This window comes from Chaetodon trifascialis, chromosome 13 (genome assembly GCF_039877785.1).
Source record: "Chaetodon trifascialis isolate fChaTrf1 chromosome 13, fChaTrf1.hap1, whole genome shotgun sequence".
Lineage (NCBI taxonomy): Eukaryota > Metazoa > Chordata > Actinopteri > Chaetodontiformes > Chaetodontidae > Chaetodon > Chaetodon trifascialis.
In genome coordinates this window covers 8,592,665-8,620,362 of record NC_092068.1, presented here as the reverse complement: position 1 = coordinate 8,620,362, position 27,698 = coordinate 8,592,665, and the positions used below count along the sequence as shown (strand labels likewise).

The following is a 27,698-nucleotide window of genomic DNA, read 5'->3' as shown; positions in this document are numbered from 1 at the left end:
CTACCTTCTACATGTCCAACATGTAATTATGTGGTATTAAAGTGGCATACCCAAAATATAATGGAACTGTTTTGTTTGAAATGCATATCATGCCGGACAATAATCATGTAAGACAAAATGCACAAAACCTTGTATGTAAATGTGCGACATATATTAAATTGACACTATATGTGATTCTTATACCGTGTTTTTTTCCATATTGTATAATATGGGGGTTTTATTTAAACCCACCTCTGAACCAGATGCATTCACTGATTATTTCCTCCTCTCCCTGGCTGACATTGTACTAATCGGTGTACTAATGAGTTTGGCTGGAATGACAACCTGCAGACTTCCTTGGCATATGGTTGCTCGTCCTTGCTCCAGACAGTAATGAATAGCCACTTTAGCAGACCAACTGAGCTAAGCACCAGAAAAACAATGCACATCCGATTGTTTATAGCATCTAATTTGTGTCCAAGACTCGGGCTGTGCCGTCCATCCTGCATCTGCACCTCCGGTCTATCTACACAGTCTGAGGGGACTACCCTCCCCCTGCTGCGTCCACTCCTTGTGCTGTGTTCCTGGAAGACCGCAAAGAAGTAATCAATGAGTCATGTGTCCTGATTACAACCAACTCCCTAAGGGGCATCTTCAAAGGGCTCCAGAGGAGATGGAGAGAGGGAGCAGCATTGCCCTCCATGGGGTAATTACAAGTTGGGGCTCCATGGTTTCTACTCTTTTTCTGTGGAGAGTCAGGCTTAAAGACAGACCGGTTAACAATTCAGCCAGTCCTGTTAGCGCAGCGGGAGGCGCTTCCAACCACTGATCACCAACTGGTGGTGAATACCATCCAAACTTATACAAATCCATGCGTGAGCAGACACAAAAACACATGCTGTAGCACAGTGTTTATTGGGTGAGAGTAACAGATGAGGAGAGCAGTGACAAAGGCACAACAATACTAAAGGGAAAAGCAGGGAGACATTTTCAGGTTTGGTGCAGCTGAGTACATGCGTGTCTATCCCAGGAAAACGAGCCAAGGGTCTGAGTGTTTATGAGTTAAAAGGGCCATAAACTATACAAACACAATTAAGCACTGTCTGGACGCCTTTGGGCCTTCTGTTTTCCTCCACTACAAATCACATGGCTCTTTACTTTGTCGTGTTACAGTAAACCACATTGTTACAGGTCTGAACAGAGTCAGCAGGATCAGTTTGCCAAACAGCAGACTTCATAATGTTATGTATGTTAAAAGATTTCCTTTTCCCCATTTTCATATAAAGACTGTCTGTTCTGTCAGCACTGCAACTGAAAGGGCTGTAGAGTTGTAATTGCTATTATTACAGTTTGATCAGCCGCTGCATAACCGAATGCAATGTTATGCATCTGTTGTCTATTTAGATGTAATCCTTTATCATTATGACTGGGAAAGGTGGTTAATTAGTGCTGAAAATGATGACTACATGGAAAGTTCACCAGGAGTGGTAGCATGGAGACTGTATGGCTGATGGTGTCTTTGGGTTAAGACTCCCGTAAACCCTGTCTGCACGGTAGCAAACAGAGAGGGGTGATCAGAGACAAAACAGTCATTTGCTTGCTGGAATGAGGGAGAATAATACAGCAACTGTTTCTGTGTGTGTGTGTGTGTGTGTGTGTTTACTTGCATGCAACCTGTGTTATGGGTGTATGGGTGTCAGTCAGGGGATTCCCGTGCAGGTCTTCTGGATGAAACTCTTCCTGCAGGTCCTCAGTCCTCAATGCTTTTACTGATTGAATTGTTCATACTGTCGGCAACAGAAGAAGTTGCTCCGCTGTGCTGCACTGTTATGTGCCATGTAAAATGCTATTAGCTGTTTTCCATCCTGTCATCATCTTTAGCTATGCCAGACTGTAATGCCTTAATTTCCCACAATAGTTCATACAGCAGATTATTGAGTGTTCTTTGCAATAAATTAAATCTTTGCAAGTGTGAAGTGTTTTATTTTGACGGCTGAAATGCAATTCCATCTTTGGGCATATTCGTTTACATGTGGTGTAATAACACACAGTATACCATTTCACACCAGCACACAATAATTTATTATCCGCTACTGCCCTCTTGTGGGAAAAACGTATATAGCCGATATGTGCACGTGATCTCAATATGCCGTCAATATATTTTCGCTTTCTATAATATTACAGGTGATAAACTATTAAGTAGGTGTATTGTGTAACCTACATTAACAAATAAAATGTGGTTCTGCGCTGGAATTACATTCAATTAAAAGTTCTGCAAAAACGTCGTGCGCTCTATGGGGTGAGAAAAGTATCAAATAAATAAATAACCCAATTCAATATTTTGAATGGCTGGAAATGTACTTGTCTGTTGTATGTTATATACCAATACCAATAACGTAATTCAATTTGGAAAAAAGTTAAAATTGCGTCGAATTTCCCATTAAATCCGACTGATGTTCACGGCCAATAATTTTTACAGGAGGCCCGTTTATAATCTGGCAGCTTTTGCGGTTCATCCAGAAGATGCCATATTCACTGTAGATCTTATATAGTCTTTTTGAATGTTAAGTTACAAAGGCTTAAAACCATTTACAAGTAGAAAGTGCATTTCTTATTTAAATCGATCTGTCTTATTGGCTGCTTCAGCAATGAGAATCGTGTTGCCCGGGTTTGCGTCAATGGGAGCAGACTGCGGATTGACAGAAGCAAGAAATTTATGTAGTAACAATAATACCACCAGTTTGCGTCATTGCTCGTTTAAACAGTTTCCATGCTGTCAGCTCCTACAAGCCGAATACTGGAAAGTCACCTCATATCAGTTATACAACGACGATTAAGTCTCCCTCAATGGAAAACCACTCTCTCCAGAGGGTTATAGCAGTTGACATTGTGATATGTCTGACGCCCCGTGAAGGCAGCATCACACCCTAATTTTTCCCAACATCCGGGACCTTTGAAGCTAACCAGTGTGTGTGGAATCTGGGTAAGGAGGGCAGTGGAGAGCGGTGGAAAGGCGGACTGATGACAGCTGTCAGTGTGGACAAAAACACCACCAGTCTCTGAAGAGAAGCCGGATGGATCTTTCCTGAACCTGCTGGAGAAAGGGGACAACACCTTGGCAGTGTCGCGGGTTAATAAAGGTGTCGTGAAGGTAACATTATATTTTTGGGGTGGGAAATACTGACGGGAGGATCAATGCCAGTTTGCCCTGTCTGCCTCTCATGAGAGTCGAGGTTAGCCCCACTGGCTATCCAAGCTAACTACCCAGCTGAACTGATCAGCTAACTAGCCTTGGCTCCCGGAGATTGTCGTCCGTGCTGGGGGTCATTGCCGTGGAAAAGACATGTCTGGATAGTTCTCGTTTTTTGAAAAGCGCTAATTTCAGCGGAGTGAGAATCTAAAAGAATAACTTTTTAATGAGAATTTGGGGAGGACGAAACGCTAGTTAGCACTCTCACTTAGCTTACCAGTGAGCTGGCTAACCTCAGTCAACGTTAACGTAAGTATATTTAGCTAGCTAACGCTAACAAGGCAGTATACTGGCGTAACTTTAGCTTTAACCTAGCTAAGGTACTTGCTATCCATTATTTCCCAATGTGCACGATAACAGTCATCGGGACAGTAATGTTGGCTTTGTTAGTGATTGGAAAATTGTCCGAGTTAACGCAAACATTTCATTACGTTAACTGAAGTTTGATGGTTAAAGTAAGCCAGTGGTAACTTATCCAGCCGGTTGATCAAGGATTGTCCGGATTCATTGAGATGATCAGACTGGTCATTTTGAATTTTGGATCCACGGAGTCCTAACGTCTTCAAGGAGTTCTCATGCTTCGCTTGAGTCTTCTGACTCAGCCGGGTCCTAAACTAGGCGTTTTCCCTAGTCTACCAGCCAGCGAGAGGGCTCTTTTGTCTGTGTGATCTGTTAACTTTGATTGTCTGCATTTATATCGAACACGCGTCATCTGAATACTGCTGCAGCTGTTAAAGCAACACTTATCAAACATGGGTTCAGATCAATTTAAACTAAAGAATATTGTTAATCAATTTTAGTATTCCCTCCAGAGACCTCATTAGCTGGTGTTTATGGGGATGTTATGCTGAAATGCTGATTTGCGAGGTTGCAGTGGTCATGCATGTCACAGGAATGTGGTTCATGTCAGCCACACGTGTTTATCTAAAGCCATTGTTGGTGCCATACATGAGTGACTGTTTGTTGCAAGAAAGGAAGTAAGAGATGGGGAGTGTATGGGTTGTTAGTGAGAGTGCATAAAACCTTAACACAATGAAATGTAGTTGAAACTGGACACAACTCTGATGCATAATGTCAGACTTAATTAGCCCGCCTTAATGGGGGATCGTTTGCCTCACAATAGTGATACCATCCTTGGTTTTGGGGGTTGGCCTCACTCAGAGGATAAATACTTGAACCTAACACCATTTCATTAGACTAGAGTTGTCCTATCTAGTCTGGTGTGCATGAACTGATGAAGCCTGCTCGGATGAGAGGCGAAACGTCTTCCAAGACAAACTGACAAAGTCCAGTTGCAAACGATTGAATGACCTGAAGCTTACAATGACCTGGATGAATGAGAAAATTCACAGGCAATGTCAGACTATTCTAACACTTGGCTTTGTTTGCAACCTGTTCAAGTTAGTTTCTCTTGTGTCTTTTTCTCTAGTCATTTGCATACAGTTCTGTGTATTCTCTGGCCTGACTCGTCATCGGTGGAGCTTCAGTGGCAAGAGGCAACATGGGGACACAAGGCTGTGGTAGAAAGCGTGCCCCTCTGAAAGATCGCTTCTCAGCAGAGGATGAGGCTTTGAGTAGCATCGCGCGAGAGGTAAGTTCATGCTCCTTCACACACGTCTATCCGTTTTTGAGCAAGCCCAAATGGATCGAGGCTGTATTGTTCCCACATTGCTCCATTCATGCATTGTTGAATCAATGCTAATGTGATTTTATCCAGTTCAAACTTTCTTGTTTATCTTCACCCAGATAATGGGCACTTCATGCTTTAGTAGAGGATTGATTTGTCAGTCACAGATGTTAATTTGGGCAACAGCACCATTGCGTTTTAAAATAAAGGGAACATGAGTAGACAGCTGAAACCATTATCAGCGCTAATATGATTGGTTGACTCTGCACTATGGCTGAATGAAATGTTATGCTGAAATATTTATTAAAGTGACTTTACAAATGGAGAAAGCATAGCCAATTTTGATGATAATTAAGTAAACTGAAAACTCTGCAATTTGATTGGATTTGGTTTATGCACTTCAACAGCTGCAGATAGTTTTTTTTTAAAATTGGGCATAGATTCAGATTTTAATGCAGAGTGCAACCTTCCTGATGATATGTCATGAGTCAAACTTTGTGCTTGCTTAGAGAATTCACTGTTCAACAACCAGGTGTTTAGTCAACTTGAGACGGAAACATGTATCTATTACACCATAAATAATGTTAATCTGAGACATGGTGGTCAAAGTTGTGTCAGCAAATGGGCTTCTGAAGCACATACTTACAAATTAAGCAGCCGAACCTGAATATCCACACGTGTTTCAGCCTAAGCTAGTGGAGACAGCTGGTTTGGACCACAGGGAGATTGACTTGACGTGCAGTGTTTTCGTTTGGGGGGGAAAAACACAGGCCGAGGAGAGAGGCTGCCTTGCCTGTAACGACATGCCCTGGGATTATTCCATTTTGTTCCACAGCAGGACTGTCATTCCTTTGCCTCTTTTCAGAATGGAGAGGTTAACAGCATGAAATCCAAAGATCATTTTTCAGAGTGTAGGTTCGGTAGGCATGGGTGAAATAGCCACATTGGCTAAAAAATTTTCTGTGAAGACTTAAGGTCAAGTAAAGTCATTTCCTGCTTTTACAGGTAGAAATGTAATACTGAACAAGTCAGCTTTTTTCCTTGGCCCGTTTTAAGAATGCTGCATCTGTGCTGTTTAAAAGCTGTTCAGTGCCTCATTCATGGGCACTAAGCACAAGGCTCCATTTGCTCTCTTTATAGTCATGCAGGCTGATCATAGAAACATGAGTCATCTGACCCTCCCAGTCAGGTCCTAAATCTGAATCTCTTTGTGGAGCAAAACAGAGATTAGATCAACTGTGCAGGGAGTTCAAGGGGTCAGTGTCTGACTTGTTGCACATCACTGCCTCCCAAACAAATCTTCAAAACACTGCAGCTTCTGCCTCATGTTGTCTGCACCCGATTAAGAAAAGTTACAGCCTGCCTGCCTGCGCTTGGCACGGATCACTGCCGAGAATGACTGTGAATTTGAGCCTGCACCGTCACCAGCCCAGTTCTGAGGCCTCTTACATTACCGGGCAGTCAGTTCTTTTTGAATACCAGCAGCTTGCTTACAAATCTGACAGTAGCCAAGTGTAGGAATTAGATGATCATCTCATACCCGTTGTCCCTCAGATTAGGATCTAAGGGAGCTAATGGAACTTCAACAAGGCAATCATTGACTTTCCTCAGTATGCAGAGGGTGTGTGTTTTGTCTAGAAGCTATAGTTCATAGTCCATGTGATTTTATTTGTGATCTCAGTCTTTATTACAATACAGCGTTGCACTTTCTCTTTCTGTCTATGGTTAGGAGACCGTTAAGGCTGTAGAGAACAAAGACATAATAGTGCCTGTCAACAACAAATGGTCAGTTTGATCCCCATACAATGCACGCCTTGCAACACGTGTATTTTATGACACAGGTAAAATTTCATGTTTTTGTCTCATTAGAAGGAAGTAATCAACATTTACAAGGACGGGCCAGAGGTAATTCCAGTGTTGCGAAAGAGAGCCGAAGGTTGTCCATTTACATAACACTGAAAAGTTCAGTGCACCTATGCATCTAAACAAATCTGCCAATTATTAGGAGCTGTTTTTAGTTTTTACATACCTCATATGCAGTCATGGCTTTTTGATGATGGTATTGACAAGAAGTTTTAAGTTGATTTGGCAATAAGCAGAGTATTTGTTCTTTAAACTGCATTTACACATGTAGTTTTTATTGATGATGTTTGAAGTATTCAATTTACAAATCAGCACCTTCCACTTGATATATCCATTGCAAGTTCATCTCTTACAAATGTTGCTGTTAATACTGGAATATTGTGTTTTTTGTGATTTTTTTTTTTCATTAGTAATTAATCTGCTACTTTTTAGATTTTTGAGCAGTTGGAAAATAACTAAATACATTTATAATAAATAAAATCTGTTTTTAAAATGTTGTGTACAGTGATAAGAACTACCTTAAATGTGGTGTTAGCTGGTAAATCATAATTTCAGTGTGTCTACAGTTCAGCGTTGAAGAGCTCCAGGTGATCTCATGGTGGATTGCTGGACTCTTACTGCCCAGAGTGCTGGAGGTGTGTTTGATGGTGAACTTCTGCTGCTCAGGTTACCCTCCTAGCCCCATGATATGGCTGTCAGAGAGCTGGGGCCGGATGGGCCAGGCTATAGATAGGACAGAGACAGAGAGCTCAGCTGTGCTGCTGTGCAGAGCAGGTCACACTGTCAGACAGCTCAACAGGTGCAGAGCACAGGGCCAGCCGTCTCTCTTCGCTCTCTCTCCTCATGCATTGGCAACTTTACTTCCTTTTTCACCTTGTACATAGCGTGTTTGATTGTATGGCCAACACTTAGACTCCACAATCACACAGCCGTAGGAAATGGTTACAAAACTGTCCCACATGGCCTTTAGCCATAAGCGTCCAGCAATTATAGTTTAGCTTTCATGCTGTTTTGAAAAAACTGTCTTCACACATGAAAAGAAAAATCATGTGATAGTATTCCTTGGCTCACAGTTATGATAATTCATTTTAAGACTTATCTAAGATTTATTTAAGATCTATCAGCTACTAAAAAATGCACATTTTTATCTCATGGTCATAACTATATCTCACGCATCTCCCCAACTTTGCTTAGACTGCATCATTCCGGTTCATAGATGTCACTCATTGCCTATCTTGGCAAGTTAATTGAAGATATCTTATCACTGTAAAACAAGATTGTTGCTATGCTCGTGTTTGAAACTGAGGTATGTCCAAATGAATTCAGGTCACTTCCTCCTACTATTGAGCTCTTAGCCTAACCTCAGTCACATGTGTCTTTTTCTGTTCTTAAAACATATTTAGTTACATGAAATGATTTCCTTTTACACAACACTAGATGTACAAGTAAAACAAACCTGGATTTTGGTATTTTTTCAGCATTGCTGTAAAAGTGTTTGTTCACTCCAGGCTGTCACTGAAACAGGAATAGTCTATACCCACAGGCCGACTATTCTGGCAATGCAGATAAGAAATTGCTGGAATGCTGACAGTGTTTGTCTGCAGTGAGATACTGTCCACACCACGCACTGCATTAATGGACTGTCTTTTAGTGCTCCACGAGCGCATGTGCCTTTCTTTGTTGGTGGAATGTTTAGTTTCAGAGCATGTAGGGAATGTAATTGGTATCATGGACGTAATGGAAAGATAGTCCACATAGTCACCTGTGTGACTCCTCAGGGCTGTGTACTGGCTCTCCTAAATTAGCTCCTTGTGCTGAAGTACTCTGTAAAATTAGCTCCTATTCATATTGTGACTCAGTTGGGGGCAAATTGTGCGATGACTCTCCTCACTTTCCCCCCAGAGGAGAGTTTATTGGGCTCAGTTTGGCTTTGACTTGTTTGTGCTTCATAAGGTTCAGCTAGTTAGATATTGTGAAATCACCTCCATGTTTACATACTGAGCACAACCGCACTGTTGTGACTCACTTTGCTTTCTGTTGATACCGTACTCCTCTGTTAGTTTGTTTGTGCACTATTGGTATGTCCCCTATGAGGTCTTTCAGTCACCCCTCCTGAAAGTGATGGTTAGCGCATGGTGTTGGTGATGAGGCATCGCAAACACTGACCCTGGACAGGACTGCAGAGCCGTGACTCACAGATGAAACTGGTCAGCCATGGCACACCGTCCATCTTATAGCCAGACAAATAGCGGATTTGTTAGGCTGATGATTAAAGACTAAGACATGTGCTGAGTGGAGCGGTTTACAGTTGAAAGATAAACTAGCTAGTGTGTAAACTATGTGACTGAATCACTATTTCTGAATTGCCTCAAATCTATCTTTGGCATTTCTATACAGCATTTTCTTGGTATTTTTTGGCTGAAATATACAGTGATACCTGTTCAACTTATATTGGTCTACCTGACTGATTTACTGGTTGGCTTCCATTTGTTTTTGACGACCTGCATTATTCCTATGTCTCTAAAACAGTGTGGCCTGTTGTTGTGAATATTCAGTTGCTTTCAGAAAAGCACTTAAAAGGCAATATTGACTTAACAAGTTAATACATTGTCAGCAGAAAACGTACTATAGACTTGACACATTATTCAGATGCTGTGAAGAACGTTCCTCTAAACTTGAGTGAAAACAAAGCACTTTTGCATATTTTTCTTTTCCTTTTTGTTGTTTTGTTTGATTTGATATGTCAAAAAAAACAGCACTGCAGTGTATTGTTGAATCTATGCAGTGCTGCCATAAAGTCAACCTCATCATCCAAAGGTTCATCAATCAGGTTCCAGCTGGTGAAAGAAGCTGGGCTCTCATAGGCCTCGACAACAACAGCTGAAATCAAGTCACGTGTGCATTTTCCACTGTCTCTGTTCTCTTACAGGAAATGGGTGAATTATCCAAATAAGCTGTTTGCTGTTCTGTGTTTTTTTTCCTCTCTATCTGACCGGGGACAACAGATGCAGTTCGCTACATCTGGTGCAATTACTTTTCATTGTTTGCTTTCGTAGCATACTGAGAAATAATCAATAATCAATTCTCGGTGCTTATTCTTTGCTCTTGATGGGCGTGTCCTCAGAGAGGGGCACCTTTTACAAGTTTTCTGTTCATGGCTAACAAGTGTGTTCATGTTGTGTCTCACAGGCAGAGGCAAGGCTGGCAGCAAAGAGGGCCGCTCGGGCAGAGGCCAGGGACATTCGAATGAGGGAACTTGAACGGCAGCAGAAAGAGGTATATAAGACAAAAAGGACTGACTGGCAAAGATATACTGTGACCATTATTCAACTCATTAAGTGAGCTACTCTAATGCCCCATAACTGCTGCTCTCAACATGGAAATGGGCCTCTTTTTTTTTGCTTTACATGAACTCAGGCCTATTACTATAGTAACTCACTCAGTGTTTGTAAGCTGCTCATCTGCGTCCATAGTCACCAGAGCAGAGGAGCTGTTTGGCTTTATGCCTTGAAGGATTAATCTGACAGTTCTTACACAAAACTGTACCCACAGACAGAAAAATGAAAGTGCTGCATGTCCACAGATGAAACCAAAAGTTCTATTCCTGAAGTAAATGTCACCCAGTTTTTACATTTCAGCAGTTTTAGTAAAGTATGATTGTATGTTTTTCCTGGCACTTCCTCCCCCTGTCCAGCTTTCTTACCACTCATCCAGCGGTAGCAACAGAAAATGGGGTCAAATCCACCAGTGGATGGTAGGCGCGTAGAGAGTGCAGCAGCCTCTCACTCCACTAACAGCCTGTTGTGTGGGATTGAGCCTCGGTCAACCCTGACCATTTAGCTACACTTGACTCACAGACTACACTGTACCTCACTGTGGAAATATGCCTCAGCGGTGTATTTGCTTTGGAGACACCGTAATCTGTGACTGTGTGTATTTGTAGAGCGAGCATTGGCCTTTGACTTTATTTAGAGTGGGTGAGTCTGCATGCAAGAAGGTGGTTTGGACATCTAGCTCTACTACTCCAACCTCCAGCTACTTCAGAAATGATGGATGCTTTTGGATGTTAATGACCAACTTTTGCATGGAGTTAATATGTATGAATGCGTGTTGGTGTGTCGACACAGGAAAGAGAAGCAGAGATGTTTATCGTGTGCTGTTGTGCTGCCTTTTTAAAAGAACAGATGAGATAAAAATGTGCAATATATTATCTGTTCTTGTGTATCATTAATCTTGCTGCTGCTGTGCTTTAAGAAGATCCATTTGGTTGTAAACACGATGACAGAAGTTGTTTTGCATAGTTTGGGCTTTGCATAGCAACTGTTGAGTATTGCAGTGACCTTACTCATCCCTGCGATTGAGCCTTTCTACTTCCAATCTATAATCTTAATGAACTTTTCCTCCCTTACTCCAGGCTGACACAGAAAAAGCCAGAGCCTCTAGTAGTAGTAGATCCAGCAGCCGTCATCGCCGGGTCTGTATCTCCCCCACACACTTCCTCTTTGTCTGCCTGTATTTCCTTTCTTCTTTCTCCTTTAATCCTGCAGTTAATCTCTCATCACCCATGTTCCTCTCTGTCTGCTTTTCTGCTGTGACACCGTGTTTCCACATCAACAGGGGCTGGATGATGATGTCATGTCAGTCCGCAGCTACAGGGTGCGTACATGATACATCCCTGCCAGTTTTATGAAGACTGCATTCTCATAGGGGCGCACTGATGTGTGAAAGTCATTGTTCCTTTGAGGAAAGCACTTGTTAAGTTATTACATTTGGGTGAAGCGCTTCTATTTGGGTCACAGCATAAAGTACGTGTCCAAGAGTGGTTTTCCCCTGATGTTTGCTTTTGTGTGTTCTTTTTTATTTGAAGTCAACCTCGTCGGCAATACGCGATTTGGGAAGTCGATCCAGTTCCCGTAGAAAAGATGCTTTGGTGCGTTGTGTGTGCACGTGTGTGAGAGCATAATACTGATGATTGAGTATGTGGATTCTCAGCATGTAACCAGAGTTCAGGCAAACTTTATTGTGCAAAGCAGAACTAACTTAGATTCCCAAGGATGTGCTCAGTGGCAACTCTTTTCCGAATTCAAATTTTCTTCCCTCAGTCTGTCTTATCTGTGTTTTTCTCCACTTATACCCTTTTCATATCAGAGGTTTACATATGACAGATTTTGTCGTACCTGGAAGAAGGCATGGTGTTGAGGCGACTGTTAGAGACAGTGTTTGCTGTGTGATGTTAATGTGCTTTTTTGTGCCTTGACAAGATCATCGAACAGCAGTGTGGACCCGCATAGTATTTTCTTTATTTAATAACATCACACGACCATTATAATGGGCAGATGACCACTGACCTTCCTTTACTGCGGCCTTGGCGAAGTGTAGAAAATAAATAGTTTGCTTGATCAGTTGCTGTGTTGGATTATTTCATCTGTTGAACAACTGAATTAGTGTTGGTGTGACACATGAAACGTATGCTGCCAGTGCAGACCTAACAGCAGGCTAACAGCTTCTTGTTCCGGTTATAATTTTTCTGACTCCTGTTCTGTCTTCAGTCTGATGGCCTCGCCTCTAGCTCCACCCTCAAGAGTTCCCGCTCCACTGTATGTACCTATGTGATGAGCATTTGTTTATCAGTGCCTCTATGCTTTTTGCCCTTTGTCTCATTTTAGCGTCTTATACTTTTCTTTTTCTTTTTTTTTTTTTTACATTTTATTCGGGGCTGGACAGAGTTCTGTGTACAATGACCTGCATGGCCATAAAAGGGCTTCATCCAGCTCCTCGAAGAAAGACCTGCTGGTCAGTGTACTCCGTCAGTGTTGATGTCTTTGCTGCAGCCTCAAGCATGGAGGCAGTGTAGACTAATCCGAGTGGCTTGCGGTGGTAATTTACTGTTGCTCGATTGTATCCTGATAAGATTGACTGTTCATTGTCTTGTGAGGCATCACATAGATGTTGGCCAAGCTACGTTGAATGTATCGAAAACAGATCTGACACTTGAGGATTAAATTTCTTATGTTGTTGTTTATTTGAGGCCATATTATGTCGCTACCTTTCCAGACTGGACTGTACCATGATAAAAGGAACTACACCAGCCTAACGAAGACCAAAGCACCGCCACCTCCCTCCACTTCCACCTATCTGCCTCGGGTCGGTCCTCCTGTCAGTGCTGTAAAACTTTCATTCATTGTAGTTAAAGCATACTCACTGAAACCAGAGCCAGATGAAACAGTATATTACTGTCGGCATGGTCTAGTTTATTAGATACACCCAACAAACCTGTTATATAACTGCAGTAAAGTACATTGTTTATATCATAATAGCATAAAAGCAAAGAGAGGATCATACTTTTGTAGCTAGCGTAGATGATGGTCTCCAGTATGTCGCAGAAATCCAAAGCTCAGCTGTTAGATTGAGATCTCTCTGCTCTAAAACAGTTCTTACGCTCATTTGAATTCATGTAAATTGCTGACTGACAAAGGTGGAGCTCCACCAGTATTAAAGCAGTCGACAGGGCCAGGGTGTCACCTGACCTCACTTCCCACAACACTTTTGGGCCTAAATGTCGCCGGGTCAGCAAAACATTCATCCTGTTTCTACTTGCTGCAGCTCCTTAGAATCACTCCACCTCACATTCCTGCTACAGCTTTCCTCTGTCCTTTAAAGTGACATTTCCCTGCCCCCCTCCTCTCTGACAGGCCACCACTTCCTCATCCTCCACCACTGGCACAGGGCTGTCTCGCAGCTACAGCACGGTCAGTTTCTGTCCACTGAGTGACCAGCATCTCTCTGCATGCCTCCAGTTACCTACAGTAGAACTTCCCCCTCTGTTGTGGCCACATATGTTTGATAGGATGCCCAGGGTACCAGGTCTGCTTATATTTAGCTCCTGGACACTCTTGAACACTTGGCTGCGGCCAGACATTTGTGCTTCAGTTAGATAAGGAGGGAGTTTGCATTAAGCCAGGGCTTTTGCTGAAGATCACTGAAACAAATGGCCTACTTGATGTTGCAAATACAGTCTTTCTGTTTATTGCATGAGAGAGAGTAAGCCATTCTACTCAGCCTACTTGGCCATCGCGTTAAAGACTTATGCCCTCTCTTGTGTGTTGCTGAGTCCTGCATTGTCTCCCACGTGTCCCCTCAGGCCTCTATTTATGACGACACCGGTCTTTACGGCTCGGGGTACAGTTCAAAAGCTGTAAGTCCTCTGAATGTTTGTCAAACAGCGTTTGAGCAGTGTCACCACCACAGCAGCTTACTGTTGTGCTTGTGGCCTGACATTTTTCTTCATGTTGATCCCCTGTCCTGTCCTGTCCTCCTCCCCCTCCACCTGCAGCCCTCTGAATACAGCTGGTACTCCTCTGGAGCCAGCTCCACCCGCAGCAGCCCTGTGGTGAGCACCTTAGAACCACCGCCACCCTGCACGATATCAGCTAACACCACACAGATACCCACAGCTAACAAGCTCCTCCTCGCTCCCCCTCAGCACCAGGCCTCCCTCCAAACTGACTGCAGCTTGCTTTAGGGAGCAACATAGACGATTGACCTTAAAGTGTGTGATTTAAGACTTTCTTCTGTAGTGCCGTGCAGGCTAAGGTGTTGTTGCAAGATTGTCTTATCTGACTTAGCTCCAGTCGCTGCCTTTGACAAAATTGTCATAATTGCATGAATTGGCATTTCTTCCATGGTTACAGTCTTTGGAGTAATCCAATAATCTGTTTAATACGGAGAGTGTTTGCCGTTTGAACAGTGCGTGCGTGCGTGCGTGCGTGCGTGCTTCGACATGCAGCCATCCTACATTATTTTAGCTCCTAACCATGTGCGTGTGTGTTTACATGTATGTGTGTGTATTCCTCTCAGTCTTCCTCAGATGATGACACTGTCAGCAGCGTGTCCCAGGAACGCATCAGCAGGGGCCGCAGGGACAGCGTGGTGAGCTGTAGGGGCTGCGCCGCACGAAATCTAGACTGATGCCGCAGTAGATACGAGATAATTTAGTAATCAAAGCTTTTTCAACAACAACATAAGAGTATCAGCTTAATGCCTATTGTGCATTTTAAATACTTTGAAGAGTGATCTGTGGCTGTATATGTCATTGTTTTCCTTCAGTCCTTTTCCTCTCTGATGATGTTTACTCTTTGGCCCTCTGTTATTCTTTACTTCTCTGCCTCTGCTTCTGCCCTCTTCCCCCTGTGTGCGGTGTAAGCAGTCGTCTGACTTCTCGGACATTAGTGAGTCGGCTGCTGATTATTTCAGCCGCTCCAACCGAAGAGGCAGCATTGTGTCTGACCTCGATGATTTGAGCATTCCAGATTTGGACGCTGTAAGTAGAGACAAAGATAAGTTCACGACGGTTTGCTGGAGGGTGCAGTGCAACACCAGTGATGGATGAATTATTTAAGTGCAAGTGGTGCATGATTAAAAATAACATTTGGTTTTTGAAATTTATCCCAGAGTCTTTATTGACAACCTTATAAATGAGTTGAGTGATGTATGGGTAGCTGAAGTGGATGTGGCTGCAGTGCTGCAGCAGCATGGACTTAGAAAGGAATCTTCTTTAATGGAGTTGTGTGATTCACTCAGTGTTTCATTTACTTGTCAGCACTTAATGGTCTGTGAACATGCAGCACTTAAAGACTTACAGACTCATACTAACTTAAGGACTAACTCCCTGCTTTAGAGACGAGGAAACGGCTCCAAGCATGACCACGCAGGACGGTGCTCCCAGAATAGTCTGTGCCTCTATGTCTTTTTAATATTTCTGCTCTTTCTTTCAGCTGGATGAGAAATGTGACAAGCAGTATTCAGATTATAGTCGGGTGAGTGCGCCTTAATTTTATATTTTACTTTGCTTTTTTCGTTGAAAATCTTCACCAGGCACCAAATTTTCATCAAGGAGTTGTGATACATTTGTTTCATAACTGAGCAGTTACATATAGGGCTCACTGAAGCAGATTTCCTCAAGAATGTAACTACACACTAGACCTATGTGGACACCACAGTAACACTAGACAGATTTGTGTTTTGTGGTCTGGCAAAGCAATTTCTTCTGTTCACTGCAACTTTTACTCTCTACCACACAGTGAATAGGAAAATGGAAATATTAATGCACAATAATGCATGTTTGTGCAGTAGTCTGAGTAAAACCTCACACTGAGCCATAAATTGAGTTGTATGACGTATTAGGGAGCGACCGTGTAACCACAGCACAACAGCAAACAAACTCTCTGGCTTTTATACACACGGCCTTTGGAGTGAGAACGTTGGTCAAGTTTATGAAAGGCAGTTCTTGACAGTACCTCCATCACGGTATCACGTGGTGTTGAATAACGTGCCGGGGTTGCGTTGCATTGTGCTGAGCTGCTTCTGTGTTTTTCTCATTGGAGTTCTGTGTCACTTCATGTGTTCCTAGCCATCCTCCCGCTGTGCCACCCCAGGCCTTTCAGCAGCCACACTGGCGTCGCTGGGTGGCACCTCGTCACGACGGGGCAGTGCAGACACGGGTAGCGTCTATGACCCCGACACCAGCCTGAGTGAACTTAGGGTAAGGTGTACAACACAAACAGTGTCACCCGTCTACACATCAGACTGCATAGAGTGATGCTAGCATATTAATGAAGTTGTTCTTGTTTTAGCTCTAGATGTCACATTATCATAGAGCTTAAATGCTAAAGTTCTATGTCTGAGCAAATGTATGTGTATATCTTTTCCCTCTGCATATGAACCTCCCACAGCATTTCCTCCGTTGTGCCCTCCCTGCTGTTCTTGTCTGCTTTAACCGTTTTTCTTTATGTATGCACGGGAGGACTGGATGTGACATGTGTCCTTTGAAGCTGTTCCTTATCTGTGTGCGCTGGTCATGTGTGTGCCAGCTGGACTGTCTTTGAGATGGCAGCGTGGGTGCTTTATCTCTCCCTGATACTCCCTACCCTCTCTGATACCCCAGTTCACCCCAACCATTCCTTCCATCTGCTCTACAGGATATCTATGAACTAAAGGACCAGATTCAGGATGTAGAAGGGCGGTACATGCAAGGGCTTAAAGAGCTGAAGGTAGAGGGGCTTGAGCTCACAGCATGCCTTCTCTTGTTCTCTGGGAGCAGTATGGCGTCACTAATTCCCCACCCCCTGCCTCCCCACTCGTACCCCTCTGTACCCCCACCACTCATAGCTCCTAACACCTCAGCCGTGTCTTTGCGTGCCCAGTGTGAATTGCATAATGATCCTCCTGTTTGCATGATCTCCCCTTCACTTCCTGTTTTGATCCAACTCGCTGGTCGTGGCCTGAAATGAAGACACTCCTAAAAGTCAGCTGGGTTCAGAGCTGTAAGAAGAAGAGTTAGAATGCTCCACCTGCTGACAGATAACAGTCATGCTTTCAATTTTGAGACTCCTCTTCCAGCCAGGCTTTCTTTGCCACAGTGTTGGATGGCCTACTGGCTGACTGACCTGTGCAGTCACCTTCAGCAGCTTCAGCAGCAGGTTCCTGCTCTTTGAAAGGACTCCCCATTTTATAATGATAAGAGTAGTTTACTAACAAACCTGACTCCTGGCTTGTTCTTGGTAGAGTTTGATGCACTTTAGTTAGATTTCTTTTCATCATCTTGTTTCCTGGTTCACTTGTACTTCTCTCTTTCAGATCCCCTTTTCATATCCTTGCCTTGTTTCACTCCTGAAAGTGATTCAATGCGTTTTAAATATGGTGTGATCAGTGTCACCACTTGCTCATTGCATATTAGTCCCAAATGACTTATTTAAAATAAAATAAAAAACACAGAAGGTGACACAGGATTATGCCTTTTTTTAAGTCTTGCATTTAGAAATAGGAAAATATGTGTGTAGTGTGTTTGGCCAGTGTGTGTTAAGTGTGTTACAAACACCAATTCTTTACATACCTGGTGCATGTAGGTGAGCTGTGCTTTAAACCACCTTTCTCACTTTATGACCGTGCTCCCACCCCTATCAGGAGTCACTTGCAGAGGTGGAGGAGAAGTATAAGAAAGCCATGGTATCGAACGCACAGCTGGACAACGACAAAGCCAACCTCATCTATCAAGTGGACACACTAAAGGACGTCATAGAGGAGATGGAGGAACAGATGGCGGAGATGAAGAGGGAGCTGGAAGAAAAGTCAAAGGTGAAAAATCTGTCACTCAAATGAAAGCTCTGAAGCGTATGATCATGTGAAATCACCTGTCATGAATCAGATTCATGAAGTTAAGTTGCAGAATCTTTATACGAAAGCGCTGTGGCTAAAATATTCTGTCTGTGGTTTCAGGAACTAGAAAGACAAAAGCACACATGTACAGTCCTGCAGCATAAACAAGAAGAACTGAAAGAGGGAATCCGCCAGAGAGATGAGCTTATAGAGGTACGGCTGCCCTTGCATTGGAGAAACAAATTGTTCTGCCAGCGTGACCACATCACAGCGCTGTTCTGTTAACACCTTGGAAGGTGTCTGTGGCTCTATGCAGGCTGCTGCAGAGGCACTGTTCTGCAGGAACTAGATAAGGATTGATTGGCAGTGGCTTGCCTCTAGGTCCTCTCCCAGTCTGTCGCTCATTGTCCTGTCCAACTTGAACTCTATCTTTCATTCCTTTCTCAACATTATATCCTCAAATTAGTGTTTTCTCGCTGTTTCATCTGTTTCTATCTCTCATTTTTGTGTCTGTGTGTATTTATGTGCATTTTCACTTCTTTTGCCTTTGTTCTATTCAATGTTTTCTATTGTGTTCTTATCCTGTACTGTGTCGTCTTGGTACTGCTCAACACCTCTCCAGGAGAGCCAGCGAATGCAGACTAAGTTAGATGCCATCACCAGAGAGGTGTTTGACCTGCAGGAAACGATAAACTGGAAGGACAAAAAGATCGGGGTAGGAGGTCCCACATGGGTGCTCTGACAGTACGTGAGAGGCAATAGGTGGTCAGACATCCGTTTTGCCTCTCATGCTGTCTTTGCATGATGGAGACCCTTAGGCATTAGCACGTACCTGGACCCATCCACATTCACAAGTTTGGATTTTTGCATGTCCAAATGACAGCGTTTATTCGGTTTGGATCCCATAACCTCGGCTAACCATGCAAGTGCTCTGGCACTGTGTTAAAGCCTGCAGTGGACAGCCTGTGGCATAAGAACATTTTTGTTTTGGATAATCATGTAAGCTTAAAAATGTAGATTTTCTAGCATGACATGCATGGTTCCACCTGTGGATCAATTCATGAGCTAGGCCATGAAGTCAGACGTCATACTTGTGTGTAGTTTTTGCACAGTCAAAAATATCAACCTCCTCACAGACTCTGTGTCCTCAGTCCCTGTGCTCTTCCACGTCCTAACTTCTCCTAATAACATCCTCTGTGTGCATGCAGCCTGGTCCTCATCTGTGTGTACTGTGTGTTTCTGTGTCCTCATTGGCTTGATGGACACACAGTGCATGTTTGTGTGTGTCTTGCTGTAGCATGTGGTGTTGCATGTCTGTCCAGACTCTATCCAACTTCTCCTCTGCCTCTTCTCCTCTCTCTTGTCTTCTCTCATGTGTGTGGCCAGGCCCTAGAGAGGCAGAAAGAGTACTTTGATTGCATTAGGAATGAGAGAGATGAGCTCAGAGATGAGCTCGCTGACATCAAGGGGAAGGCCAAAGCTGGAGAGGTAGGTCTTCCTAAAGTTCCAGAAGAAAAACCAGGATTAGAGGAGTGAGTTGCTGGTCCTAAACTACTTTTTTATGTTTTTCCTTTTGGTTGGAACTAAGCCAGTTAATTCTTTCCCTTTTCTTTTCTAGTCAGTGGTTTGCGCACTTGCGGGTTTTACATAACTCGTTTGGTACATGTTAATCTGTACTTGACCATGATTACAGTGTGCTGCATCAAAATACCGGTGGATCTGTTGTTTTTAGAGAGTATAGATGTCATGTCACTGGACGTAGATGTCACCATGGTAACTTCGTCCAGTGGCAAACACACAACAGTCATCTGCTGTTGTGCATTTACAAGAGATGTTGTGCAAATGACTTAACAACAGTCACAGAGAATATACTGCAGAAGGCTCCACACATTTCAACATCAGCAGACCACTGACTGTTCAGTATGTCATACAGATCATCGTCATTTACAGAGGCCTCATCAGTGCATACCCTTTGCACTCGTGAAGCCGGTCCTAAGTCATGCGTGTTCTCGCACCACAGAAACACGGGCTGGTCATCATCCCAGACGGCACACCAAATGGAGATATCAGCCACGAGTCTCAGTCCTCAGGGATCACTGTGGTCTCCCAGGAGGCCGCCCAGGTGCTGGAGTCTGCAGGGGAAGGCCCGCTGGGTGAGTCAGACAGGCCTGGTACAGCGCAGACCATTTACTCACTTCATAAGAATTCATTTTGATTGCGGACTAATGAACTGTTTACGTGGATGCTGAATAAACCAACACTTACAATAAGAAAAACAACTGGGTGATCCTGTGTTTTCCATTCCATTTGTCCAAGTAGGAGCTTCTGCAGAAAATATATCCCTCCTGCAGCTGTAACACACAAAGTTCTTCTTCCTGTTAAGCTAAACTGCATGAGTTTAATGTATTTTCCTTGTGTTTTGTAGATGTCAGGCTACGGAAGTTGGCAGAGGAGAAAGATGAGCTGCTGGCTCAGATCAGGAAGCTGAAGAATCAGCTGGAGGAGGAGAGACAGAAACACTCAAAGATGGACAGCACGTACACGGACGGGGAGAGGATGGAGAACGGTACAGACCTGCACTTTATCGAGATGCAGAGTAAGTTGGCCTCCTAATTTTGTACCAGCTCTCACATGAAATGATCTTCTCAACACTTTTTGTAATTTCAAACTCATTGGTTTCTCTTTTGTTCTGCAGGAGATGCCAACAGACAGATTAGTGAATACAAATTCAAGCTTTCTAAGGCGGAACAGGAAATGGGTACAATGGAACAAAATGTAAGTTCAACAGAAATGTATCGTTAAACCAAGTAATAGTTCACATTAGATTATAGCAATATTCTCTTCTGTGTCCCTTTTCCAGATTAACAGACTTGAAGGGCAAGTGTCCAGGTACAAGACATCAGCAGACAATGCAGAGAAAGTAGAAGACGAGCTTAAAGCAGAGAAACGGAAACTTCAAAGAGAGGTAAAGAAACGGACGCTTTAACGCTTTAAGGTGTGAGACATCAGCAGGCTGAGTGTAACGTCTTTCCTGTCCCCCCACAGCTGCGCACGGCTCTAGATAAGATAGAGGAGATGGAGATGACCAATAACCACCTAGTAAAGCGCCTCGAGAAGATGAAGGCCAACAGAAACGCCCTTCTGTCGCAGCAGTGAGGCAAGGCAGCGTCACCACGGAAGCCCTTAAACTCGCACCTCAGACCTCTGACCGCCATCTGGAGCACATTTCCATTTTTAGCTGTAACACGTCAAGATTTGTAGCTAATCCAAAACACTTAAAAACCTTGTAGCACAGGCAAAACGCTCAACCATGTCGCTTTTCAAAACCCGAAGCGTCGGCTTTGTCTGGCACGCTGCCTGTGTTTTTGGAGGAATGACTCAGAAACTTCACTAATAAAACTCTAAAGTTGCTGGGAGATACATCTGAGGAAACTTCTCTAGTCACTACTTAATTTTTCAGAGCTTTGTACTACATCATGTTATCCATGAGATTTTATTTCTCTCTGGCTGGGTGCTTGGCTGTACTTTATTTTTTCTTTTTGATAAGTTGCATGAATGAGTATAATGTTGCTTTTGAACTCAATCCTCACGGCTGCTCCGGCCCCCCGCACCTTCCCGGCTTCCCACTCACACAGTGAAGTGCCTTTTCACACTAGGAGACTGGAGGGGTCTGCACCTCTCAATGAAACAATAATCGTTTTAACAGGTACAGAATGGTGTATTTAAGAAGGTGCAGTCATTATTTGAAAATGTGTAGAACCAACTGTGTCTGCTGCGGTTTCATTGACATTTTTCAAATATTTAAAAGATTTCTTGAAAATAAATGTGTAATTTACAGAACTGTGTATACAGTCTCTTCTCTTTGCTCCTTCATGACTCAGCTCTGCTGTTTTATTCTTCACTGTTTGCTCTCCAGATTAGTTTTTCTCTGAGTGGAACAAAGGTACAGTTAGGAGCTTGGTTGCTCCAGCATGAATCATGGAAATACAGTTTATGGTTTCCTTCTCTCACTCATTCAATTCCCGGGTTGCAAACTTCTAACCGTCCATAAGGTCTCTGGAAACATTGGTGGTGGTGGTGTTCATTTCCTTCACCCTGAGCTCTGATCCCTCCACACTGCACGTGTCTCTGTCTGACAGGCTGTAATAAAAGTCAACCCGTGTGCTGGCACATTTTAGGTATCGTTCTGGGATTCATGACCCGATTCTATTTTTCCTGGCTGCATGTCCCGAGTCTTACTTTTAGAAAACTATGTGAAGGCTTGGCATGTTTAAATAGGCTATTCAGAACAAGGATTTCCTGCCACACACATCATGGAAAATGGTTTTTCACTCAAAGACAAACATCTTTCATACAAAGTACTTACATTTATTTACAGGTTACATCACGTATAAAAGAGCAGCATGTGTGGTTGATTAGTTTTTCAGTCAGATTTTCAGATCTCATTTAGCACCTCTCAAACACTTTATAGAGATCAGGTAAGTTGGCGATCTGCAGCACAGTGCCGTCCTCACTGAAGCTCTTCGGAGGACTGAAAAGGGTTCGGAAAGCTTTGAAGATGATGTGCTCAACTTTCCAACGCCATGAGTTCACCTCGCCATCCTGAAATAAGCGTCACACATCACATTCAGTTTGTCGTTAACATTGCGAAGCAAAGGAAGTGAAAACGTGAGCCTGGCGTTCTCCATACCTGCTCCTCTCCAGGCTCGGCCTCCAGGATGTACTGCTTCCTGATGGAGTAGAACATGCTGCACTCCCTACTGAAGTCTCTGAAGCACTCCTTTTCATTGTCCCAGTTCACCTGCACAACAAAACCAAGCAGGAGGCTTTAAATGCCGTTTGTGTTTCCAGAATCCCGTCATAAATGAGACCTACAGGAGGCTCACCTCAGTGGCCAGACGCAGGATGAACAAGGGGAGACCCTCCATGACAGGGGTGTACTTGTCAAGCAGTAACGGCAGCCCTGTTAGATTTCCTTCCTAGAACGCAAGAGGGTTTACAGCATGAGTAATAAACTCGTTTTACTGAAACATGACAAAAGACACCAGCAGCACAATTTACCTGACATGCACCACCTGTTCCAACTGACCTGATCTATCTCCATGGAGAAGTAGTCCTCCAGCATCTCAGCCTTCTTCTTCAGGAAGTCCACTATGTACTGAGCCAGGCCTTCTTTAGGACCATCCTCCTCTGTCCAGCCGCTCCCCTCAGAGTCCAGGGCCAACATGGCCAGGTCATAAAGTGGAGCTGGTGTCTGCATCAACCATTAAAATCACAACCTGCGCAGTATGTTGGAATCATTCACAATCACTGCTTCACTTACTGATAGTCTTAGCACACCGAAGTTCCCGAAGTCGTAGATGAGTATTTGGTAGAAAAGCTCCTGGCTGTGACAGAGACAGAGAGTGAAATGAGACATAAAGCAGCAGGTTGAAAACACCTGCTGTGTATTCGCTGTGGCCCTCACCTGAGGTTTGTGGTGTTGAGCAGGTACAGTTTGGTGTGGTGCTGGATCAGAGTCCACTGGGGGTTGACGCAGCCCACAAACGAGTGGTTCTGCAGCATTTCTTGAAGACCTGGAGAAAATATGTGCAAAAGCTGTGCCAACAAGACCTATTTGATCTAGTTCGAGCTGTAGACTGTTCAAACAACTACAGAGGAGGTATGAAGAATTGAAGCATAAAGTACAATCAGTGGGATATGTAGCGGCGTGGCGGAGGGGAGAAAAGGTGTGTTGGTGGTGTTTCTCATGAAAAACATCTTCTTTACCCGTGTGTGTGTTCTCCGTGATCTCAGCTCTGAGCTCCTTGATGCTGTTCAGTTTTATGACTCGTCTCTTCGGCGTGGCTTCAGTCGCGTCGTCCTCGTCTATTTCCTCCTGCTGCTGCTCCTTCCTGGCTCGCTTCCTGACACGCAATAAGCAACACACACTGCTGTCACACCTCCAGCATACACTACACTCTGCGTGACACCTGTATCCTTCAGAAAACTCTACAAAGCAAAGCAACATGTACTCGGCAAGTTACGGCTGCGTGAATTACTTCTTCAGCCACACGGGGGCAGAGCAAATCCACAGTTTGATGACTATAACCTCACCAGTGACTACTGAGAGAAATATGTGGGTCTTAAGCTGCTGGGTGTCTGACTATTCTTCACCTGCTAGTCCCAAGCTTTGCCTCTTTGCTGATTAGTGCTCAACTTGCAGTGCACCCGGGATTTAACGAAACCACTGGAAAAAGCTGGACTAGTGGGAGCAGTGAGACTGAACCACAGTGCAAATGTGCCTGCTGTAAACCAAAAAATAATAAAAAAAAACTCCAGAGAGCTGCAAAAGGTGTCGATTTGGTGTGGGTTCATCAATGTAAGCAATGCCTTTATAAAAATAAATCCTAATAGGTGGAGCTTTAAAAACAGATTAGTTTTTCAAGTACAAGCAAGCCCTCAAATCCTTCAACAATACAAACTGTCACATTGTGATACCACAACATGCAAACTCATCAAAGGTCAGCACCAGGTAGACACAAGGTGACACTTGTTTCTGATTGGCCCAGAGGAGGCAGACGTCATTTGTTGTGATGCTACATGCTTACTTTTGCATTCTTCTTCCTGCTTTCTTACTCAACTTGTCTGCTGCTGACAAATGTTTAGATTTGCTAACACAACAGGATCAATGAAACATTGAAGACCTGTCTGGATCTGTCCGGATGACTCATGATGGTACTGAGTCATCCGGACCCCCCCCCCCCCCCCCCCCCCACAGGGCACGATGAAATCTAAGAGCAATTTCCACAATATCCCATAATTAACATTCTTTTATTACACCCAGTGCAGCGCTGCCATCATTCACTCATGGAAGGAAGTCGGTCACCTTTGAACGGCATTAGCATCGTCCTCGCCATCTTTTGGCACCTCTGCCTCCAGCTCCACCAGGGCCTCCAGCATGTCTGCATCATCCGTCTCGTCCATCTTTTCACTGTCAGGCTGGGCGGTTTTGGTCGCAGCCTCCCTGCTGCTGGTGCCAGCTGGTTCAGGATCGGGAGGCGGCTTCTCTTTCGGCTGGAGGAAGGCATCCAGCTTCTGCGCCCGACAGTCGGTCCTCACCATCTGATGCGCGTAGACTCGCTCGCTAGACTCTGCTGCGGCGCTGGAGGACTTGACCTCACTGCAACCTGAGGCTGACAGCCCAGGCAGCAGCGTCTGCACAAACACACAGAGTCATGTGTCATAATGTGTCATTTCTTGTACCTCTGAGGCAAAAACAAATGACAGATGATCCCTAGAAGGAGTGGATGAAAACAATGTTGCATAATACGACATGGAGATCAATTACCACGGTGACACAGCCGGCGTATTCGCAAGAGATATTGACAGTCACATCACACCTGAGTGAAATATGTACGTGACGAATTGGAGCCCAGAAGTTTGCTCTCGATGTGCTTCTGAATGCTCTCGATGACGCTGTCTTCATGCAGGAAGTGCACCTCGTGTTTTGTGGGATGGACATTGACGTCTACGTTCTGCGGTGCGATCTCTACGCTGCGGTGATCAGAAAGCACCGATGAGCATCCAATTTAACCATAACAGACTCATCAGAAAACAGACAAATGCACGGCAAGTTACCTGAGGTACAGAAAAGGGTGCGTGTTCTTGGGGAGGTACGCAGCATAAACTGTCTCGATCGCTTTCTTCACAGCGCTCGACTCCACCAGACGATCTGAGGCGTCACACATCACACGCTCCGTTTAGCAAAGACTGAATCATCTCCACCAGCGAGCTACGTTCCCTTGAACTTTTCTGTGATACGTACGGTTGATGAAGAGGATCAGGATGCATTTCTTGACGGAGTAATTCGCGTTAGAGACGTAGCCTTTCATCTTATAAGCCAGCTTCTGATCCTCACAGCCCACTTCAATCAGCTCCCTGGGAACATGCCACAGAGCCAGTCATGCAGCGAGCGTTAAGGTGGCAAAAGGTCACACGCCCGCAAAGAACGTCAAAGCATTATTATTTTTCTTTCTTGGTTGACTTATACCTGCTGACTGCATTGCCAAAAACTCCTCGAATATTATCCACTACAGAAGCGTTGGGTAGAGTCCTCACATCTGCCACAGTCTCTCCTTGCTGGAAAAACAGACCACATATCATACTGAAAAATCTGTTGGACACACACACACAAAAGAAGCACACAAAGAAAAGCAGTACTAGAGTGACTTGTTTTTGTCAGGTGTTCACCAGAGAAAAAGAAATCACATCTCACCTTTTTGACAGAAAAACTTTTTCCTGAGTTGTGTATGGCGTACCTTCAAAACAACATGTTCATTTGTGAGTTATCCAAACACGGTCAAAAGAGCAGGAGTCACCAGACACAAGGAGCAAAGATCACACACCTGCTGACCACTTCTACGATCCTGGAGTACTCATCACTGGGGCTCTTCAAAGCTTTCCTCCTGGTGGACACATTATAGAAGAGGTCCTCCACCTGCACACAAGGAGGCCAAACTACTGTAAGCTCTAAACATCCGTACTCTGTAATGGTTGATGTGCTGCACAAACTCACAAGAATCTGTGTTCCCTGATTGCCGGCACACGGTTTAGGAGGGCCTTTTAGTTTGCCATCGCTGTAGCTGGCTCTGCACGATACACAAGAAGAGAATCCCTACAGCACAAGAGCTCTGCCATTCTGGTCACTTTCTATCTATTATAATGTTAATGTCATCTAGGAGGCAAGAGGAGAAGCAGATGAGTGAACTACGGTTTACAATATCAGCATACCTGTAGGCGCACTTGGCATCGGCTGTCTTAGTCGTGATGGTCACATGTGCGACATGGCTGACACTAGCAAGGGCCTGCAGGCAAGAACACAGACAATGAATGTGATGAGCAACAGAACACATGGCAGCGTTTAATAACCTGGAGGCTGATGCTGCTCACCTCTCCTCTGAATCCATAGGTTGCAATAGCTGAGAGATCCTCAAAAGTCTGAAGTTTGCTGGTGGTAAACCTTTCACAAACGATTTCCATGTCTTCTTTCTGCCACGGGCATAAAACAGAGAGCTTGGTCAAAGAAGAGCACACTCTGGGCAGAGGAAAACCAACACAAAACTGTGTCTAACCAAATGAGGGCAGAGGGGACCAGGCTCAGTGTTAGACTGGATACCAGGGGGGCACATAGCTCCCCTCTGTCATGCCTCAGCTTTTTGGCATCTTGGCCCCTGTCACCCACCCTGATGCCAGTGCCGTTGTCCTGAATCTGAAGGAGTTTCAGCCCGCCGTCTTTCACCGTCACCTGGATGTTGGTTGACTTGGCATCCAAACTGTAACATTTCAAAATACAAATAGTAGTGATTACACAGCCGTTACGTTTTAGTTGGAATTATCCAATCAGCGCGCAGTATCACAGTGCTACAGGTGTTGATAAGCGGCTTCGCCACAAACGCGATGGAAACAATGTGGCGCCTGTCACTTAGTCACTTTTACTTTCCCCACTGCTACTTTTTGAAGCCATTAGTCAAAACCCGAACATCAGCTCACGATAGCAACATAAACCGTTTCACGTAGCGAGTCACTTACCAGTTTTCAATCATTTCTTTGACGGCGTTGGCAGGACGCTGGATAACTTCTCCTGCAGCAATGCGGTTGACAACAGTCTCGTCGAGCCTGCGGATAACTCCTGCCATATTTACAGAGCTGCTAACTTAGCTTCAGAGAAGTTAAATAGCAAAAAATAGCTGTGAGTGCGCATATATATTGAAAAGGGGCTATTTGTGTAAGCTAATGTAGCATCACAACTTGAACTAGAAACAGGGAACGTATGGGACTAAAGAC

The 27,698-nt window shown here is 44.1% G+C and overlaps 3 protein-coding genes across 13 annotated transcripts; 2 read left to right on the top strand and 1 right to left on the bottom strand.

Annotated features, from left to right (window-relative positions):
- Nucleotides 1-2,934: 2,934 nt before the first annotated feature.
- On the top strand, nucleotides 2,935-21,722 carry LOC139340867 (leucine-rich repeat flightless-interacting protein 2-like). Of its 10 annotated transcripts, XM_070976947.1 has the most exons (15): nucleotides 2,945-3,130; nucleotides 4,659-4,820; nucleotides 9,909-9,995; nucleotides 15,494-15,535; nucleotides 16,129-16,260; nucleotides 16,697-16,768; nucleotides 17,682-17,852; nucleotides 17,994-18,086; nucleotides 18,496-18,588; nucleotides 19,260-19,361; nucleotides 19,894-20,026; nucleotides 20,299-20,469; nucleotides 20,569-20,648; nucleotides 20,734-20,838; nucleotides 20,919-21,718. In XM_070976947.1, exons 2-15 carry the CDS (start codon nucleotides 4,731-4,733, stop codon nucleotides 21,027-21,029), a joined length of 1,482 nt encoding a protein of 493 aa, XP_070833048.1. In that variant the 5' UTR covers nucleotides 2,945-3,130; nucleotides 4,659-4,730; the 3' UTR covers nucleotides 21,030-21,718. The 10 variants fall into 10 exon arrangements, with proteins under 10 accessions (XP_070833054.1, XP_070833048.1, XP_070833050.1 ...); XM_070976949.1 differs by lacking the exon at nucleotides 16,697-16,768 and having other exon boundaries at nucleotides 20,919-21,722; XM_070976950.1 differs by lacking the exon at nucleotides 18,496-18,588.
- Nucleotides 11,560-14,261, top strand: LOC139341456 (leucine-rich repeat flightless-interacting protein 2-like; the record flags this gene model as incomplete). Its single annotated transcript, XM_070978000.1, has 7 exons — nucleotides 11,560-11,649; nucleotides 12,269-12,316; nucleotides 12,444-12,512; nucleotides 12,774-12,863; nucleotides 13,412-13,468; nucleotides 13,861-13,914; nucleotides 14,053-14,261. Coding segments are annotated over 7 exons (597 nt in total), but the record flags the coding sequence as incomplete, so codon positions are not given.
- mlh1 (mutL homolog 1, colon cancer, nonpolyposis type 2 (E. coli)) lies at nucleotides 21,399-27,698 on the bottom strand. Of its 2 annotated transcripts, XR_011602969.1 has the most exons (20): nucleotides 27,444-27,698; nucleotides 27,097-27,187; nucleotides 26,805-26,903; nucleotides 26,646-26,719; nucleotides 26,431-26,503; nucleotides 26,261-26,352; nucleotides 26,131-26,173; nucleotides 25,906-25,994; nucleotides 25,681-25,793; nucleotides 25,494-25,587; nucleotides 25,256-25,409; nucleotides 24,742-25,070; nucleotides 23,643-23,779; nucleotides 23,341-23,449; nucleotides 23,197-23,260; nucleotides 22,963-23,127; nucleotides 22,760-22,852; nucleotides 22,564-22,674; nucleotides 21,885-22,475; nucleotides 21,399-21,799 (listed from the first exon to the last, which is right to left on the bottom strand). XR_011602969.1 is itself a non-coding variant. In XM_070976945.1 (19 exons), the coding sequence occupies exons 1-19, from the start codon at nucleotides 27,548-27,550 to the stop codon at nucleotides 22,320-22,322; spliced, it is 2,193 nt and encodes a 730-aa protein (XP_070833046.1). In that variant the 5' UTR covers nucleotides 27,551-27,698; the 3' UTR covers nucleotides 21,399-22,319. The 2 variants fall into 2 exon arrangements, 1 of the variants encoding a protein (XP_070833046.1); XM_070976945.1 differs by having other exon boundaries at nucleotides 21,399-22,475.